This window comes from Rhamphochromis sp. 'chilingali' (genome assembly GCF_963969265.1).
Source record: "Rhamphochromis sp. 'chilingali' genome assembly, chromosome: 13".
Taxonomy (NCBI): domain Eukaryota; kingdom Metazoa; phylum Chordata; class Actinopteri; order Cichliformes; family Cichlidae; genus Rhamphochromis; species Rhamphochromis sp. 'chilingali'.
In genome coordinates, this window is record NC_137940.1 from 32,601,019 (window position 1) to 32,617,814 (window position 16,796).

The 16,796-nt window shown below is 40.9% G+C and overlaps 2 protein-coding genes across 2 annotated transcripts in view; both read left to right on the forward strand.

The window, feature by feature from the left end:
- Nucleotides 1-2,728: 2,728 nt before the first annotated feature.
- rom1b (retinal outer segment membrane protein 1b) lies at nt 2,729-7,026 on the forward strand (the record flags this gene model as incomplete). The annotated part of the gene is made up of 5 exons (XM_080901241.1): nt 2,729-2,875; nt 4,102-4,344; nt 4,587-4,774; nt 5,264-5,510; nt 6,754-7,026. The coding sequence occupies 5 exons, from the start codon at nt 2,729-2,731 to the stop codon at nt 7,024-7,026; spliced, it is 1,098 nt and encodes a 365-aa protein (XP_080757367.1).
- A 3,580-nt stretch (nt 7,027-10,606) lies between these two features.
- ccdc88b (coiled-coil domain containing 88B) overlaps nt 10,607-16,796 on the forward strand; it is a 59,331-nt gene continuing 53,141 nt past the window's right edge. The window contains exons 1-3 of the mRNA XM_080901415.1: nt 10,607-10,820; nt 11,919-12,067; nt 13,798-13,906. Coding sequence (XP_080757541.1) covers nt 10,761-10,820; nt 11,919-12,067; nt 13,798-13,906 — 318 coding nt within the window. The 5' untranslated portion in view covers nt 10,607-10,760. The remainder of the gene's footprint in view (nt 10,821-11,918; nt 12,068-13,797; nt 13,907-16,796) is intronic.

The following is a 16,796-nucleotide window of genomic DNA, read 5'->3' on the forward strand; positions in this document are numbered from 1 at the left end:
GGTTGTGTTTTAATCCCCGGCTTCTCCAGCCTGCATGTCAAAGTGACCTTGGGCAAGATAATGAACTCCGTGTTGCATTCATTGAAATCAGAGTTTAAGGAACAGAAATGCATCTGAATGTGTGTGCTTCAATGGGTGAATGAGGCTTGTACTAAAAAGCACTTTGAGTGCTCAGTTAGAGAAGCCTTCAGTTAATCCCAAATGCTGCAGCAAGAGTACTGACAGGGACTAGAAATAGAAAGCATATTTCTCCTAAACTGGTTTCTCTTCATTGGCTCCCTGTTAAATCCAGAATTGAATTCAAAATCCTCACATACAAAGTCTTAAATAATCAGGCCCCATCATATTCTAATGACCTTATAGTACCATATCACCCCATTTGAGCACCTCGCTCTTGCACTGCAGGCTGGGAGGCAGAGCCTTCAGCTTTCAGGCTCCTCTTCTATGGAACCAGCTTCCTGTTTCGATTCAGGAGATGAACACCGTCTCTACTTTTAAGATTAAGCTTAAAACTTTCCTCTTTGCTAAAGCATATAGTTAGGACTGGATCAGGCGACCCTGAATCCTCCCTTAGTTATGCTGCAATAGGTGTAGGCTTCTGGTGGGTTCCCATGATATATTTAATATTTCTTCTTCATGTGTTAATAGACCTCTCTGCATTGAATCATACTTGCCTCTCTTCCACAACACGTCTTTATCCTGTTTTCCTTCTCTCACCCCAACCGGTCGCAGCAGATGGCCCCGCCCCTCCCTGAGCCTGGTTCTGCTGGAGCTTTCTTCCTGTTAAAAGGCAGTTTTTCCTTCCCACTGTCGCCAAAGTGCTTACTCATAGGGGGTGATATGATTTTGTTTTGTTTTTTCTGTATGTATTATTGTAGAGATACCTTACAATGTAAAGCACCTTGAGGCAACTGTTGTTGTGATTTGGTGCTGTATAAATAAAATTGAATTGAATTGAACTGAACTGAACTGAATTGAATTGAATTGAAGAAAAGTGCTACATGTATGCTGCTGACATATCTGAGCTACATTAAAATCTTTGTTGCTAGAAAGCTAAACAGGTTTGCTTGTAAGTTTTAAATGGCTTTCAATCTGTCTCACTATTCAGAAATATAGCTGCAAACGTTAATATTGATTGGGCTGTAGAAAATTATTAGTGCTTTAAGAGCTGATAATGTGACACCAGCCTCAGCCTAACTATAGCTCTGATTCAGGTTGTCATAAATACTTGTAATAGCAGTTTAATCCTATTGATCCAGTCCCACCTCCCTCCCTATTGCACTATATTCATAATCCCCTGCAAACATAACTCTGGTCTTACTTTCACTGCACATGAAGCAGCTAACCTAACCTACCTCAAAAAAGAATAGAGGATCCTTTTGGGAACCCTATTCTCTTTATTTCAGTCAGTCCATTAATCAATAGATATCTAATCTGCCTTACGTCTGATCATTACATGCATTTTAGTGCAACCCACAGTATAGTGTTTTTTTTAAAATAACACTATACCGTGGGTTGCTTTGTCACTGTAATGTAAAATCATTAATGGCTGCAGGTTTCTTATATTTAACTTCACACAAACAGTTTAAATGGAAATGCAAAATTTAAGGTTACAATTAATTATGAGAATAATGGTTTTAGTGCATAAACTGAGAGCATTGTAAAAGATAAACTATACCATTTGTTCCAGTTGTATTTCAAGTATAGCCTCATATGTGTGGGCCTATTCCAAATGTCTTAGATTTTTTCTTCTCTAACTGCATAAAATATCTTGGCTCAGTAATAGAGTGAAAACTCTGAGTGATGCTGACAGTAAATTGGATTTTGTTCCATACTGCTGGACCCCACCGTATTCTTGCTCTTAGGTAAACAGTAATACATATTTCCTGTGTTTATTTCCTCAGACCTACAAGCCTGTGTTGATGGGCTTCAGGTAAATTCACCTGTCATAATAGTTCAATAGACCCTCCCATACTATGAGTCCATCAGATAAGTTTGCTGATCAGACACTGGCCTGCTTTCCCATTGGTTCCTGGGCTCTAATAGGATCCCAGGGACTCTACTGTGAGGATTACGGTTCCAAACTCTCGACTTTGGCCAGTTGTCTGTGTCCTCCAACCATGGGTACCGCGGTTTAGGGGGGCGCCGCATATGCACAGACCCGGAGGGGCGCCATCAAAAGACAACATCGCATCAAGGGGAAGAAATCACTGATTTCAGCTTGGAGGGGGGACTGCGGTGTTGTGACCACTTGCTTGAGGGAAACATCTGTAATATTTGTGAAAAGGATTATCATTTTTCCACCATACTTTAATAATAACCACTTTTCTCACATTTCTCATCCGCACGGATTTGGATTATTTAAGAAAAAACAACTTTTTGAGACATTTCGTCAACCCAGTGAAAGTTTTTGGATTATCTTCTAAGGTCGACTTTGTCCTCTACCATCTCAGGGATATACCTGCTTATCCCCTCCACCTGGAACAACTTAGATGAGCTCAACGCACTAATAACTAATCAAACGACCAGGCCTGGACTGACCACTGACCAATCCAACAACACTGAGTCCACCGTATTTTGAGCTCCATGGGTTTGTCTCCATAAATGCAGCTGGCCACCTCTGGATAGCATCAGTTTTGACCAGAATAGACTTGCTCTGCTCCATCCAGCTCCCCCTCTCTTTCTTTTTTCTCTTTTCTCTGTGGTGGCCTGTGCATAATAGTGAGCCATGCTGCTGAAAATTACGTTCACCCAGCAGAGGCGAGTTCGTCTGGCCCAGGGCCTGTGGCTGATGTCCTGGCTGGCAGTGATGAGTGGGGCCTTCATCTTTTGTCTTGGTGTTTACCTTAAGACAGAGCTGCTTCGTAGGGCAGAGGTACAGAAAGCGATGCTTGCATGAATGCAAACACACACATGAAGCAATGCAAGCTAGAAGGCCAGGTGGAGCTAACGTCTAGTGCATGAATGTATTAAAGGTTGAACAAATATAGGATTGTATGCTCAGGCATCTGCCTTTGCTAAGTGTTGTTTACTGAGCCTGCTGTGTCACTTTTTTTTAAACTTAGCTTCAGCGTTTAATCGACAAATACAAACACACCACACGCAAGTGTAAACATGCACATTCATGCATGTTAAGTCATGTAGGTGGAGTTGGCTGAAAAACGTCTTTGTAATGTCAGCACTTTTCCCATGAAAATCATGTGTGTGTGTGTGTGTGTGTGTGTGTGTGTGTGTGTGTGTGTGTGTGTGTGTGTGTGTGTGTGTGTGTGTGTTTGTTTGTGTGTGTGTGGATTGTGCATTTTGTTTAAGCACTGTAGCCATTTGTCTTAATGGATCAGTGATCAATTAGACAGACTTAGTGAACTGATATTCACAGGAAAGCTGCAATGAGAGGAGACCTTCACATATTTATTGATCTAAAGTGAGAAGTGCTCTTAGCTAATCTTAGGTAATCATTTTTCCCAAGGTGGTGGTGAATGGCTGGGAAAAAACAGAAGACATATTTGCTCTCCAACCGATGAAATGGAATCAGGAAGCTAAGGCTCTAACAAATGATTCATTAGAGCATAATCCTCCTTTATCATCTGTAGACAAATACCTCATTTGTGTACTCTGTTTTGCCCTCTACTGCACTCAGTGGGAAAACTGAGTATTCTAGATGGAGCTTAAAATATTTCTTTGCAATTTCATTTAGAGAGATTATTTGTTCTAAAGCCAAGCTGGCTGGACAGATTTTACAGGATCACGTTAGCCATCAGACTGTAAATGTAAGGTATTTTTTAATGGTAATTTTAAAACAACAATTGGACAAAGGTGCTTTGTGGCTGGCAGGCTTTTGCAAACTCAGCCAATAATAAACTCAGTCCATAATTGACTTCTGCAGTAACACGAGCAATGGATTAAATTTATCATCATATTTCCATGTAGACTTTGCAGCTAATTGAATCTTTTGGCTGCCAAGGTCATTTTAGACTAGATAAGGATAATTGAACAGAGGATTATTGCCTTGTAAATTGAGAGGAGGAAATGACAAAGAGACCTGCAGCTGACTGCCAGTGTTGTGCCAACTTTTATCTTTGACTTTGCTCTTCTTCTCTTGAGGTGATGGACAACACAGAGATCCACATGGTACCCAACATCCTGATGATGGTGGGCCTGGTCTCCATTGGCACCAACTGGGTTGCCACTCGTGTGTGTCAGGACTCCCTGGATGCGAGCCGCTTCCCCCGTTGGAAGTTGCTCCTGATGGCCTGGTTTGCTGTAGCCATGTTACTCTGTTGTCTCCTTCTTGCTGTGGTGGTGCTCAGCTATGCCCTGCAGGGACGCCTGGAAGAGTCCCTGAAGGTGGGTTCACTGGGCTGGGTAAAGATTAAAAGGAGGGTATAAGTAGTTTACCTCCAGTGTCAAGCAAAACATTAGGAAACGCCTGCTTCCCTATAAGTTGCTGTAGACAAAGCCAAAATGGGAGAGCAATTTGACCAACAATCAAACATTATTTTTAAAACCAGCTCAAACTGCTCTGAAACGCCAACGACTTTTAAAGATAACACCTTCTCCTTCCTACACTTTTCTCTCTTCAATGTCAGGTGGGACTGAGGAATGGGATCCGCTTCTACAAGGACACAGACGTGCCCGGCCGCTGTTTTCAAAAGGAGACCATTGATCGTCTGCAGATGGAGTTCCGCTGCTGTGGAAACAACAACTTCAAGGACTGGTTTGAGGTTCAGTGGGTCAGCAATAGATATCTGGACTTCACCTCCAAGGACGTCAAGGAGTGAGTGAATGATGATCCACAGAAAGAAAGAGAAAAAATGATGAGGGGTATACAGCGAAGAGAAGCAAAGAAAATAGAGGTCTACATGAGTGAGAGATAAGCAGATTTCACATCCAGAAAGGTCAAACAATATGTCAGAGAGAGAAAGAGAGGGAGAGAAATGATATTAAGGGTAGAGGAAGACTATATTAAAAATAGATCTGGCCTTTACTTTTGAAGAGAATGATAGGCATCGATGAAAAGGTTGGTGGTACAGCAAGCAGAGAAAGGTTGGTCAAAGATAGGGAAGTGAAAAGGAATGAACAAACAGAGAGGTTGTGACATGATGACACTTGTATAGAGGGGCTGCTCTGAGCTAAAAGTCGGCCTTTAACTGGTTTTAAGATGACTTTATCTCCTCACTTCTCTTCCTCTTGTCTCACTAGACTCTGTTTTTTAATCTTTCACTCTTCGTGGTTTTCACGCTTTCTCTCCTTCATCTGTTTACAGTCGTATCAGGAGTAACGTGGATGGCCGTTACCTGCTGGATGGCGTTCCGTTCAGCTGCTGTAACCCGGCCTCCCCACGCCCCTGCCTGCAGTACCACCTGACAGATAACAGCGCTCACTACAGCTACGACTACCAAGCAGAAGAGCTCAACCTGTACAGCCGTGGCTGTAGGCAGGCTCTGACCGACTACTACATGGAGATGATGAATTCAACTGGCCCTGGTGTGCTGTCAGTCATCCTAATACAGGTGAATAATAAAAAGAAAACCCAAACAGCTGTTTTATGCTATTATTGTCATGCTATTCTATAATTCTTCTTTGAGTTCAGAAAGGAGCGCTGAAATTATTCTGTACACTCACACACACAGACACACAAAGAAAGAAGAAGCAAAAAACAGAATTTTAAATGATGACTGTCTAGTGACGCACACACTGCCATGACAACCGACAGAAGGGAAAAGCTCACTGGTTTACATTGATTTCCAACTTTTAATCAAACATGCACTTTCATTCCTTTGCAAAATGCCAGCATTGACAGCACATGTTTAAATAGCCAAACTAAGCCTGTAACAGGAAGCTTTTCTCATATGTTCAACACAGCACTGTTATATGCTCCAACCAGCCAATCACACAGTCTAAACCGCAACAGACCAGTGGCGTGGTTTTTCTAGTCCACTTTGGCATGTCAAGGTATTAAGATATTACTTTAACAAAACCTGTTCTGAATCTGAACAGCAGACAAAAAAAAATGATAGAGGGAGCATGAGATAATACTAAAAATATTTTGTACTCCTGCATCACCACTACATTGTTGTCCTGAAGTCTGCAGCAAATTTTCAGTCAAAACTGGATCTCACACTTTTGGGAAAAAAACTGGACAAAATTTGTCTAAGAGACTATATGAAAATGATCAGATAGATTTAATTGAACTTTTAACTTTTATAGTGATTTGATTTTGAATAAGCTTCAGATTGCAAAACCCAATATGAAGGTTGGAAGTAAAAAAAAACCCCTCATGATTTCTCCAGTTTTAAAAAAAGAAAATATAAACATAACACGCCTTCTGAGATAATAATTCCCTCCCAATATGGTTTATGAACATCATCGCTCCAAAATAAGTGTAAATATTTTGAGTGAAATCATGTTTATGGTTACAATCCTAAAGAAAAAAAAAATTAATAATGCTGATAATACTTCCACAGTGAATTCAAAATCAGAAAAAATGTGTATGTCTCTCACATATATAACACAGTACAAGCTGTCAGAATACATCCACACAAGCTTTTCAGCTGTACAGAATAAAAGTCCTTCAGAGTGTGATCACCCAGCAGCTTTAAAATTACGTGATTTATTAAAGTTGATGCCTCTATTTGGGTTTTTTTTGTGAGCTTACGAAACCCTTTGACCATCTCGTTTTGTGATAAAAACTGTCTGCGAGCACAGATTTTACACCCTGATTTCACAGTATCTTTATTGCTTCTTTCTCTGCAGATGTCAGTGCTGGTGAGCCTGAGGTACTTGCAGACAGCTGTGGAGGGAGCCACAGCTCTAGAGGACCCCGAGGGTGAAAGTGTGGGTTATCTCCTGGAGAAGGGTGTGAAGGAGACCTTTGAGGATGTTAAAGCGAATGTCCTCGACATCTTGAAGTTTGCACAGGTTGACCCCTCGGCCGCCGAAGGATCCCCCGGGGCTGAAGACGCAGAGAAGCCAGCTGATAACACCACGGAGAAGGCAGCCTCCCCTACTCCCTCCCCTGCCAGCTAAAGGGAGAAATGTTTTTAAAAACACAAGCTCAGGGGGAAGAGATGGGAGGGGGGAGGATGTGTCAGTGCTTTTTTTTGTTTTGGTTGTGTGAGTTGGGTGGTGGCAAGTAGGGCACCATTTGGGTTTTGACACATTAGGCTTGATTTATGTACCACCAAAAGCAGCATCTGCAGCTCCCTCGCACATGGCCAAAACAGGGCAACACACAGGGAATCTCATCAAGCCCTGCACAGACACCAAACAAACATCTCCTCTGTGCAGGACATCATGTATGTGTCACCGTCTACGAATCTGTTCAGGAGATGTGTAGTACATCTTGTTGTGTCTAGAAAAGTCAGTTTAAACAGGTTTAGCTTAAACACGAAAACATATTTAACAATTTTTTGGCTCAGATTCACAAGTTCATCCCATGTGCACTGTAACATTACTCCCACGGCTGTAGTTTGTACTAATCTGCAATGAAATGCTTAGGAACCTGTTAAACTGGCAATGCACATGAATTATATATTAAAAGTAGAAGTTTTTAACTGCTTTGTAGTGTCGGCTTCCTTTTGTACATGTCCTAAAACAGAGGCACGTTTGAATATGACAATGGGTTATCTGAGTCCAGCAAGGAGAGTTGGATTAAGTGTGCGTGTTTGCGTGCATATGTGTGTGCGGTGCCCTATATGAAGCTGTCATCGTGTCTGTTCTGGCAGCTCTGAAACAATCTGATAATCCTGGCAGAGTTAATCCCAGAACTGCTGCACAAGCAGTGTCAGCACACCCTGACAGCACACAGGAACACACTCTGGCATAAACAGCACACTGATGCAACATGTTGGAAACTATTTTACAAAGACTAACAGTCTATAAATCCTTTTTGTGGCAAAACATATTTATATATACAAATATGGTGATCTGTCCAAGCTGCAGGTATATCCAATGTGTGCTCAATCTTCCTAAATAAAACTGTATCACAGACTATTTTCCATGAATGTCTTATTTGATTCCAAATATATAAGCATCCATTTAGTGGCTGCAGAAAAATAAATGTTTTCTTTTTCAAAAAAAAAAAAAAAAAGTGTAGCAGAGATTAACAAAGGAAGCGTACAGTCCATTTCTCAGCTCTGACCTTCAAAGAAAGTGTATCATAAAACCTTAAATTGGATCATAAAATTAATACATTATTAAAATACATGGAAAGAAATTTCTAAAATTTGCCTTTTGCTCATCAGGCCTTATAAAATTTCCCTAATTACATAAAGAAGAAGCCTTGTGCAGACCATTAAGGGTGAGACTGTACAGAAACTATGATAATAATGATTTGCACATATCTTCAGATCACATACATCTTCTAACAGCTTCCTTTTGGCAGCTTTTCAATGATATCTTTCCCTTGGTATCTTTTTTTGAAGCCTGTGTGCAAAACCCACAAAGAATCCACTATTATGCACATCCACTCTCCATGTCACGCTTTGATAAAGCATTGCACAATAAGAACAACAAATCATGGAGAAACCTTTGGAATGCAAGCATGCTGATCCACACAGGTATGCACACATGGGTATTCACAGACGCGGACTAAAGCTTTCTTGGCTGCTACCTCAAAGCACACTGTGCGCTGTCTATCTTGCGTGCTGCACAATATCGTTTATTATTTAGTAAATATTGATATCTATGACTAGCTAGTTTATTGTGATGGTGCTTTGTTTTCTCTATTATTATGTTACTCTTTGTTGTTTGCTGTCTCCTCTGTTTGTTTTTTTTGTTTGTTTGTTTTTTTTTCTCCATACAGGTGACCCAGGAGTTCTTTTTTTTTTCCTCTCTCTTCCCCCCCCTTCTCACCGTCTCTTCTCCCCTTTGGTTTTCTTTCTTTCTCTCCCCCTCTTTCTCTCATTCATTCCCCCTGTCCTATTTATTTAAAAAAAAAAAAAAAAAAAAAAAAGACAAAGGATGAACTGAAGCTCTGCCATCACGTAATGTCGCATACTGCTGTTTCTGATGTCATTTAGAAAAAAAAAAAGAAAAAAAGAAAAAAAAAAGAACAACAAATCATCACTCTTCTTTATAGCAGGCTAAACCTTGCGCCGTTGACAAATACAGCTTGAGTTCGAAAATGTAACAGCCACTTCAGGAAATAATGATAAAACATAAAGAAACAAACAAAAAAAGTCAACCACCATCATTTTAACAGACACTTTATAAATAAAGAACTGAAAAAGCACTAGAGTATTATAAGTCCTACAATGCCCACCACCATCAGATGAGATGCATAGATAGGATCAATGGGAATGTAACTTAGTACATTTACTCAAGTACTTTACAGAAGTAGTATTTCTATGTATTTTCTATGTTGTGCTACTTTCTGCTTCTGCTCTATTTAAGTCTCAGCTGCCTGCCTTTGCCAGCCTTATAAGGAAAGATCAGAACTCACTAGAATGACTGACGAAATGTTTCTCCTCCTGAAAAGGCAACGTCCAGATGAACAGAATGAGCTTTCTGCGATTTTCTTACCTGGATTATTGAGCATGCTACTGTTATTGATCAGCAATACACAAGTAATTAAAATCACATCGAGCTGCAGCATTTAAGAAACAAACATTTATAACTAGTATTTACATGAATCTGAAGAGCAGACATAATGAGAACATTTTACAGTATACAGTATATAATTTCTAATAGGGACGTTTTTACTTAACTTTTAGTTTAGTTACTGTTTTTCCACTTTGCAAAACAAATATCCAGTAAAAAGAAAGAAAGAAAGAAAAAAGCTATGTAAATTCTTGTGCAGCACTTTTCACGTAATAAATCACATAATAAGTAGAACACAGGGCTGGACATGGACCTGAAAGTTGTGCCACGTGTTTTCTGCACTAATGGTTTCATTTTCTGCTTAAAAATACTGATTTCCTGTGGTCCCACCCTGCTCTGCGTTCGATCAACCCACCTAAAGAAATCCTAGGAACGCCCCTGCCCATTTACTTGCATCAAAGCCTTGACAGATGAAGCCTTATACCGCAGGTTTAGACAGCTATAGAACGGAAAATACTGCAATGCATTATACACAGCAGCTAGCTCAAAGTAAGGAAGCCCACTTCCCCTTTGATGATGTAATTAATAATATGTGAAAGCATGAACTTTCCTTTTGAAGCACCAGAGGTCACTATTGCACAGTGCTTGGAGCGCAGCTGAACGCACGGTGAACGTTAGAGACACTAAACCTCTGACAACTTCAAATGGAAGCCTTCTCATTTTTAACACACATTAGATCAACATGTCATGTCTAAGGTCAAAACAAGGCGATACTGAGGCAAATAATGGCGTAAAAACACACATTTAAGGTAAATGTGCACATAAATACGCAGAGGAGGAAATAGGCCTAATATTTCACCTCTGCGAAGTTAATGTCCCTTTTTTGCACTCTAGTGTTTTGCGGTACTCAAGAAAAATATTTCCGTGTTTGTGTGTGTTGTGTGAAGTTTTGAGGGTGTGTTTTTAAAAAAAAAAACCTCAACATGTGCGTTTTGAAAAATTCCGGTGTGGTTTTGCAATGAAACTGACTGACACACGCAGTCAGAGAGGAAGAGACAGCAAACGAGGTAGAGGGAGGGGAGGAAGGGCCGCACAAATGTCAAACTACTTCACTTGACGCAAGATGGATTCTCTGTCTCTGATTCATTACATACACCGCGTTGGTGATATTCTTTAATTAGCTGTCTTCTGTAGTGTTTCACAGCCCTCGTGCCACAACAATGGAGTCCAACATTAAGGAGATAATAGAGGAATTCATGGAAAGTGCGTTGGCGCAATGGGTACGTCATTTATCATTTATCACTTTGAGTTAGAGAAAAGGTCATCATTTATAGAGGCGCAGAGGTGAGAATAAAACAGGAGGGTGTAAAACGTTGTGAAAAAAATTACAAAATCCGACTTAGCCGGTGACCAACTCTGTAGTAAAGTCTGTATAATTTCAAGTCAGAAAGCTTGTGAAATTTTTTAGACCAGTCTGTTTTCCAGTTCCGTTCGTCAGAATACATATAAAACTTGAATAAATAACACAAACAGCCTCGACCCTGCCTTTTTTCTGTTGTGTACAGAAAAGCAAACACTTCTCCTTTTGGCAGCTTCCCTCGCCTCTTAATAACCAACTTTTTCTCTCCCAGCTTCGACACTTCCGTGTCCTTGGGCTGCTTCTGATTTCAAAATAGTCATAGAGTATGCTCTCTCTTAAACCAACTACAGCTGTAACACACTGAATTCCCAGCTGGGGTTTCAACATGGCAAGTCACCAAGTCTCCCCCTTCTGGTTAATGATCTCTGCTTGGATAATGTGATCACTAAGTCTTATAGGGATGTTCTCATTGGCTGTTGTTTCCCCTTTCCAAAGAGGGGGCTGGTCAGATGTCAGGTTCAACAGGTCTTGGAAGAGGTTTGTTTTTTTTCTTTGGACCACTTCAGCAGGTCATTTTTTCACTGACATGAGATTTTTCACCCTGAAGGGATCCCCTGCCACCCAACCCAGTTGTTATCCTCCGCATCTCAGTCTCCTCTGTATCACCTCATCAGCTGAGACCAACTGTGGCTTGTTACCTTGTTTACCTACTGTGCAGTTTTTAGAAGGTGCAGGTGGGAATAAAACTCATTATATTGCAGTTTGCATTGGCACAAGTCGTCTTAGAAGCACGCGAGAGAGAAACCTTGGCTGCAGTCCTGCTTGGCTGGCTGTCGCTGTGAAGTGCTTCCCAGTGTGAGCGCACAGATCCCACCTGTTCGGACAGGTGCACAGACTCAAGTGACTTCCTGTGTGAAAATTTTCCCTTAGCCCATCTCTGTGTCTATTTTCTGCTCCTGTGCCGGTTCTTCCTTGTCTTTGGTCACCACACAAGATCATCTCTATCTGTCTCTCATAGGTGCTGCTGTTTGAGAATATGGTAGAGAGTGAGGACGGTGCACCTCACTACAGCCAGTACATGGAAGTGAACTCTGTTTCGCAGAGCGCCCGAGACCGCTACCTGAGGCTGACCAATGGGATTTTCCTCAATGAGGTCATGAGGGTCATGTAAGATTCATCAACATTTTCTCACTTTCACTGCTTCCTAGCCGTGGACACTGCAATAAACGTCACTATTAGAGAGGGGGGAAAGATAACTTGATAAACTTTTGCAAACTTTACCCAGTCAGTCTGCTTTTAAATGTAATAATATAAATGTAAAATAATAAAAGCACAAGTTCTCATTTGTAAATGGAAAATATAAACCGTTCAACCTTGCAATTAGTTGCAAAAAAAGTGCCTGTGGCTTTTATTGGCAATCTGAAACGCTGAAATGTACACACAACCCATTCTTTGCTTAAACTCCATGGCAGCTTTTTTTTTTTTTTGCTTTTTGAGTGAAAGCCATTAAAAAGCACTGAAATTGGGCACCCTGGTGGCCTGGTGATTGAGATGCTTATGTAACTTAAGTGAAGTGAGTTAAGGTGATGGACAGTGTGTGGGATAATAGAAAGAGTGCAAAAGTGACCTTGTGAGCAGCTGTGTCCTGCCAATAATTTTACACCTCTCTTTTTATAATATGGAGAAAATGCCTGTTTGGATGGATGTGATTTTTTTTTGTTGCAGTAACATTACTGACAACTGGAAAAAAAAATCAACAACACCTTTATCTGTATGCCTGGAAGTCTTGCCTGCTTCTATAATGGTTCTTGCACTTTGCATGAACCACAGAAGCTTTTTTAATGTCCTGGTTTCCTTCTGGGTCGTGGCCGCACAGTTCGTACGTTGTAATGATGTCACTTAAACAAATAAACAGTCACATTAATAATAGAAAGAGTAATAGGAGGACACTATATTAATATATAATAGGGCAACAGGAGAATAATTTAAGGGCTGTAGATTTTTTTTTTTGTTGCAGTGTTTTGAGTGACCACTGGGACGTATTGGCAGTGTGGTATTTGCATCCAGCCCTTTTACATCCATACAGCTATTAAATAAAGGCAGATAATTTCCTCAGTTTAATGTTGTGCACTAAAATACTTCAGCTTAGTTTAACTGACAGCATGACTCAAGGGACAGAAACTCGAGTGAGTCTTAATTTTTGTGATATTTAATGCGGCACCATCACTTTTCGCATCCACTTTGTAGTTTTTCTTTGATTTATGCGCAGATATCTCCCAAAATACCAACCCTCACTTTGTGTTTGATGGTAATTTAAGAACCCTATCATGCTAACTGGTAAACATTTTCCCTTATGCTTTATGGTGTGCCACAGCACAGCATCAGAGAGGTGCTAACATGGTTGCAAACACTTGGTATTGTTCTTTTTCTTTTGCATGAAAAGTGATGTAACATTTATCGCACTCGGTTTCATAACCTCATGTTGTTTTGCAGTGCGTGTGTGTTAAAGCACAATGTTCTGAAATTTCTAGCAAATTACAATCATGCCATCCTATAAGCCATCTCCACTGATTCCCTTATCTTCGTGTTCAAGTTTCAGCAGGAGAAAACCTTTTGTCTATTAACTGGCAAGACAAGATCTTAGGCAGGATTTGCTCAATGGCTGATTAATTTGGCCCGACCTAAGCCACATTATTTCAACAAATAATTGCATGTGGATTCTCACTGCCTGCTTCTCAGACCTCATTAAAATTTTATTCACTCTGCTTAAATGCACTGTTGCATAAGAATTTCTCATCTGGAGAGAAATGTTGCTGGGCTGTTTGATCAAGCTGCAGTGTGTAAACCACTGTGTGTAATTGTGTGTGTGTGTGGTTTTTTTGTGTGTGTCCACCCAGAGATCCAAACCCCAAGGTGGAGCGGCTGTACAACAGCGAGAGAGATGACCACATGCTGAGAGTCCAGAATTTTTCTATTTTAAATCGACACCTGCGAGCCTTCTACCAGGTAGGGAAGGGTGATGGTGGTGAGAGAGGGGGGTGGGGATGAGGGGAGGTTGGTGAGATTCTGTTAGATCAAATCATCAAGACGGAAATCAGGGCAATGTACTGAAAGGCAACAGAGCCTGCACAGGACTTCTCCTGAGCTTCACATTCCCACTATAACAAGAAGAAACCCATTAACGGTATAGTCCATTCAGGCATGGCTGTGATAAAGAAAGAAATTTTTGAAAGCTATGAGGGCAACCACAGTTTTGTTTTTAGCTCATATTTTTATGTAACTGCATTTTGTGCACTTTTTAATTTTAGAACTTGGACAGATGAATACTTTTTGCACAGTATTCAGAAAACAAAAGCAAACCCCACACCTGCATCGCGTAGTCTTCTCAGTGAAGCTCTGGACATAATTATCTGGACAAAACTGTTCAAATATTGGCTCATTAGTTGCTGCTGGGTTGCCACAAAGCAAACAGCTCCTTGCAGTGTAAAAATGAGCACTTGCAATGCTGAACCCCCGTGAGGTTTGTCGTCTGCCGCTCGAGCTACAGTGTCTCTTCGCCCGTTGTTACTACAGCTTTACCGTTCTGCTTCACTGTGCTTTTTATTAGCCTGTTTTCAGAGGCAACAGGAACCTGATTTCAGCCAGAAAGCTTTAATAAACTGGCTTTATACGCTACCTGCTCAACTTCAAACAGCAGGCACAGTTAGAGACTCGGCAGTGAACATAGCTGAGCATTTAACATCTAGAGCACCAGGTATTTCCCTCAGGTGTTAGCGGAAGCCTCGGGTCAGCAGAAGCATGACTGCAAAATGCTGATGATGCAGCTGGATGGTATAGCCTCCTAATGTTGCATAAAAGTTCATCTAAACTGGTAAAATGTTAGAAGATTTGCAACTGTAAATGCCTAAAAAAGACATTTGGTATGAATTTATTTTTATTTTGCAATCTTAGGTTCTTTATGAATAAGCACCAAAACAGTGCTATCACTTGTGCTATAAAATCAGGAATCTTAACTCTAAACGTGTTTGTGTTTGAATAGATAGTTGTTGCATGTATGATTGCAACAACTTTGATTGCAAGATAGTTTGATGCAATAAAGCAGCTGTTGGTTAGCTGAGCTCATCACAGTGGCTGGAAACCTGTCTTTGCTGCAATTTAAGTTTACTAACACATAATTATTTTTGCTGTATAAAGCTTTCAAAGTCCAGCATCCAGCTAAGCAACAGTCTTCATATAGGGATTAAGAAAATCGAATATGTCAGTTAATGAGCTGGTACTTTCTTTTTTCCCCTTTACCTTGTTTTCTTTCATGCTATGCTACTCTGGTGCTAACTTTACCCCGGCAGCTTTTAGCAAGCAGACATGAAAGCAGTATCGATCGCCTCATCTGACTCTCAGCAAGAAAATAAATACATGTTTTTCCCAAAATGTCAAACTAATTCTTTGAGTTGTTTTTCTGGAAGTTTCATCTCTGTAGCTACATGCTTCAACAAAGCTTAATTGGGTGGTTTGATACCTTGTGAAACTGTGGCATTAATATCTCAGCAGCAGGACAAGTCATTACACCGAGATAGCGAGGCAAACGTGTGACACAGTGATACAGGCTGCACGGTCATTTGTAAATGGTCCAGCTCCTATCTTGAATGGCCCCAATCATTTCTCTAGAATTTCAAGAACAAAAAAAGTTTTCATAAACACTAGTGTGATGGCTTCTTTTGTGGATGGACTAAAATGACTCCCAGCTTCTCATTACGAGAAAAAAAGTCTTGTGAAAGCGCTGGAATATCTTTCTAAAACATGACTCACAGCCACACAAATGGCGAGGGAGACGAGTTGATGGCAGAGGGCCGGAGAAGCAGTTTTCTAGCTGCAAGGTAGTAAAAACAGAGGACAAGATGAGGCTCAACTATCACTCTTAACACTAGCAATATATTGCTTGGGGGTATTGTGGAAAATTTGAAGTGTATGCACAGGGAGGCAGCATATTAGCACAAGAGAAAAGATGAAACAGAGAATATTCCATCCGCAGTCGACGTGTCCTTGCTTATTATCAGGCAAATGGGGTGAGAAAAAGTGGAGGAGTGGTGAGCTGCATTTTTTAGCTGCTGCTGTGGTTAGAGGTTGAGGAAGGAAGGAGACTGAGAATCTATCAAATAGCCCACAGTATCATGCATTTCATAATGTGCATTCACATGCGCCGTTGGCATTTGAGGAAATGACACAATTCTTCCAACCCCCGGAGGATGATTCAGAAAGCTACTGCTCTGAGCGAGGAAACCATCCCGAAGTACGAGTCAGGTGGACTGAACATGCACTGTTTTGCTTGTCACACAACAGAAGAACACGAGTCTACGAGGTTTCGTTTCCTAATTTTCAGTGAATCACTAATGTCCCTTGAAAGCACCTAGCAGCACAGCACACTGCCAAATAATTGAGACGCTCACATCAGCCGACATTGCACTAGAATTTCAGCAGGTGTGCTCAGAATAGGCTCCAGTGTCTCTGCAGACATTTAGTTCCACATCAGTCACAGCTTTACTTCTCACTGAATTATTATTATATTTTTTTGTGCTGTTTAATGCTGCCTGTGTGTTTATGTGAGAGAGTGCGTGCAATACAATGGCAAGAGTGTGGAGAGCTTAAGCCACAGAAACAGTGTGCAGCTTGGCAGGGCTTGATATCTGCTGTGACCTCAGCTTGTCTTCTATAGAAACGGAGTTATTTGTGTTGACGACACGGGGGGGGTGGGGGGGGGGGGGGTGGAGGCTGTGCACGTCTACTGTATGGACTCATATAACCTACTGTAAAATTTATGAGTGCTATGCTGCATCTATTCTACTGGTTTAATTTCATTATATGCTAATGTATATTACTCTAGCTGACTGTATTCTGTTCT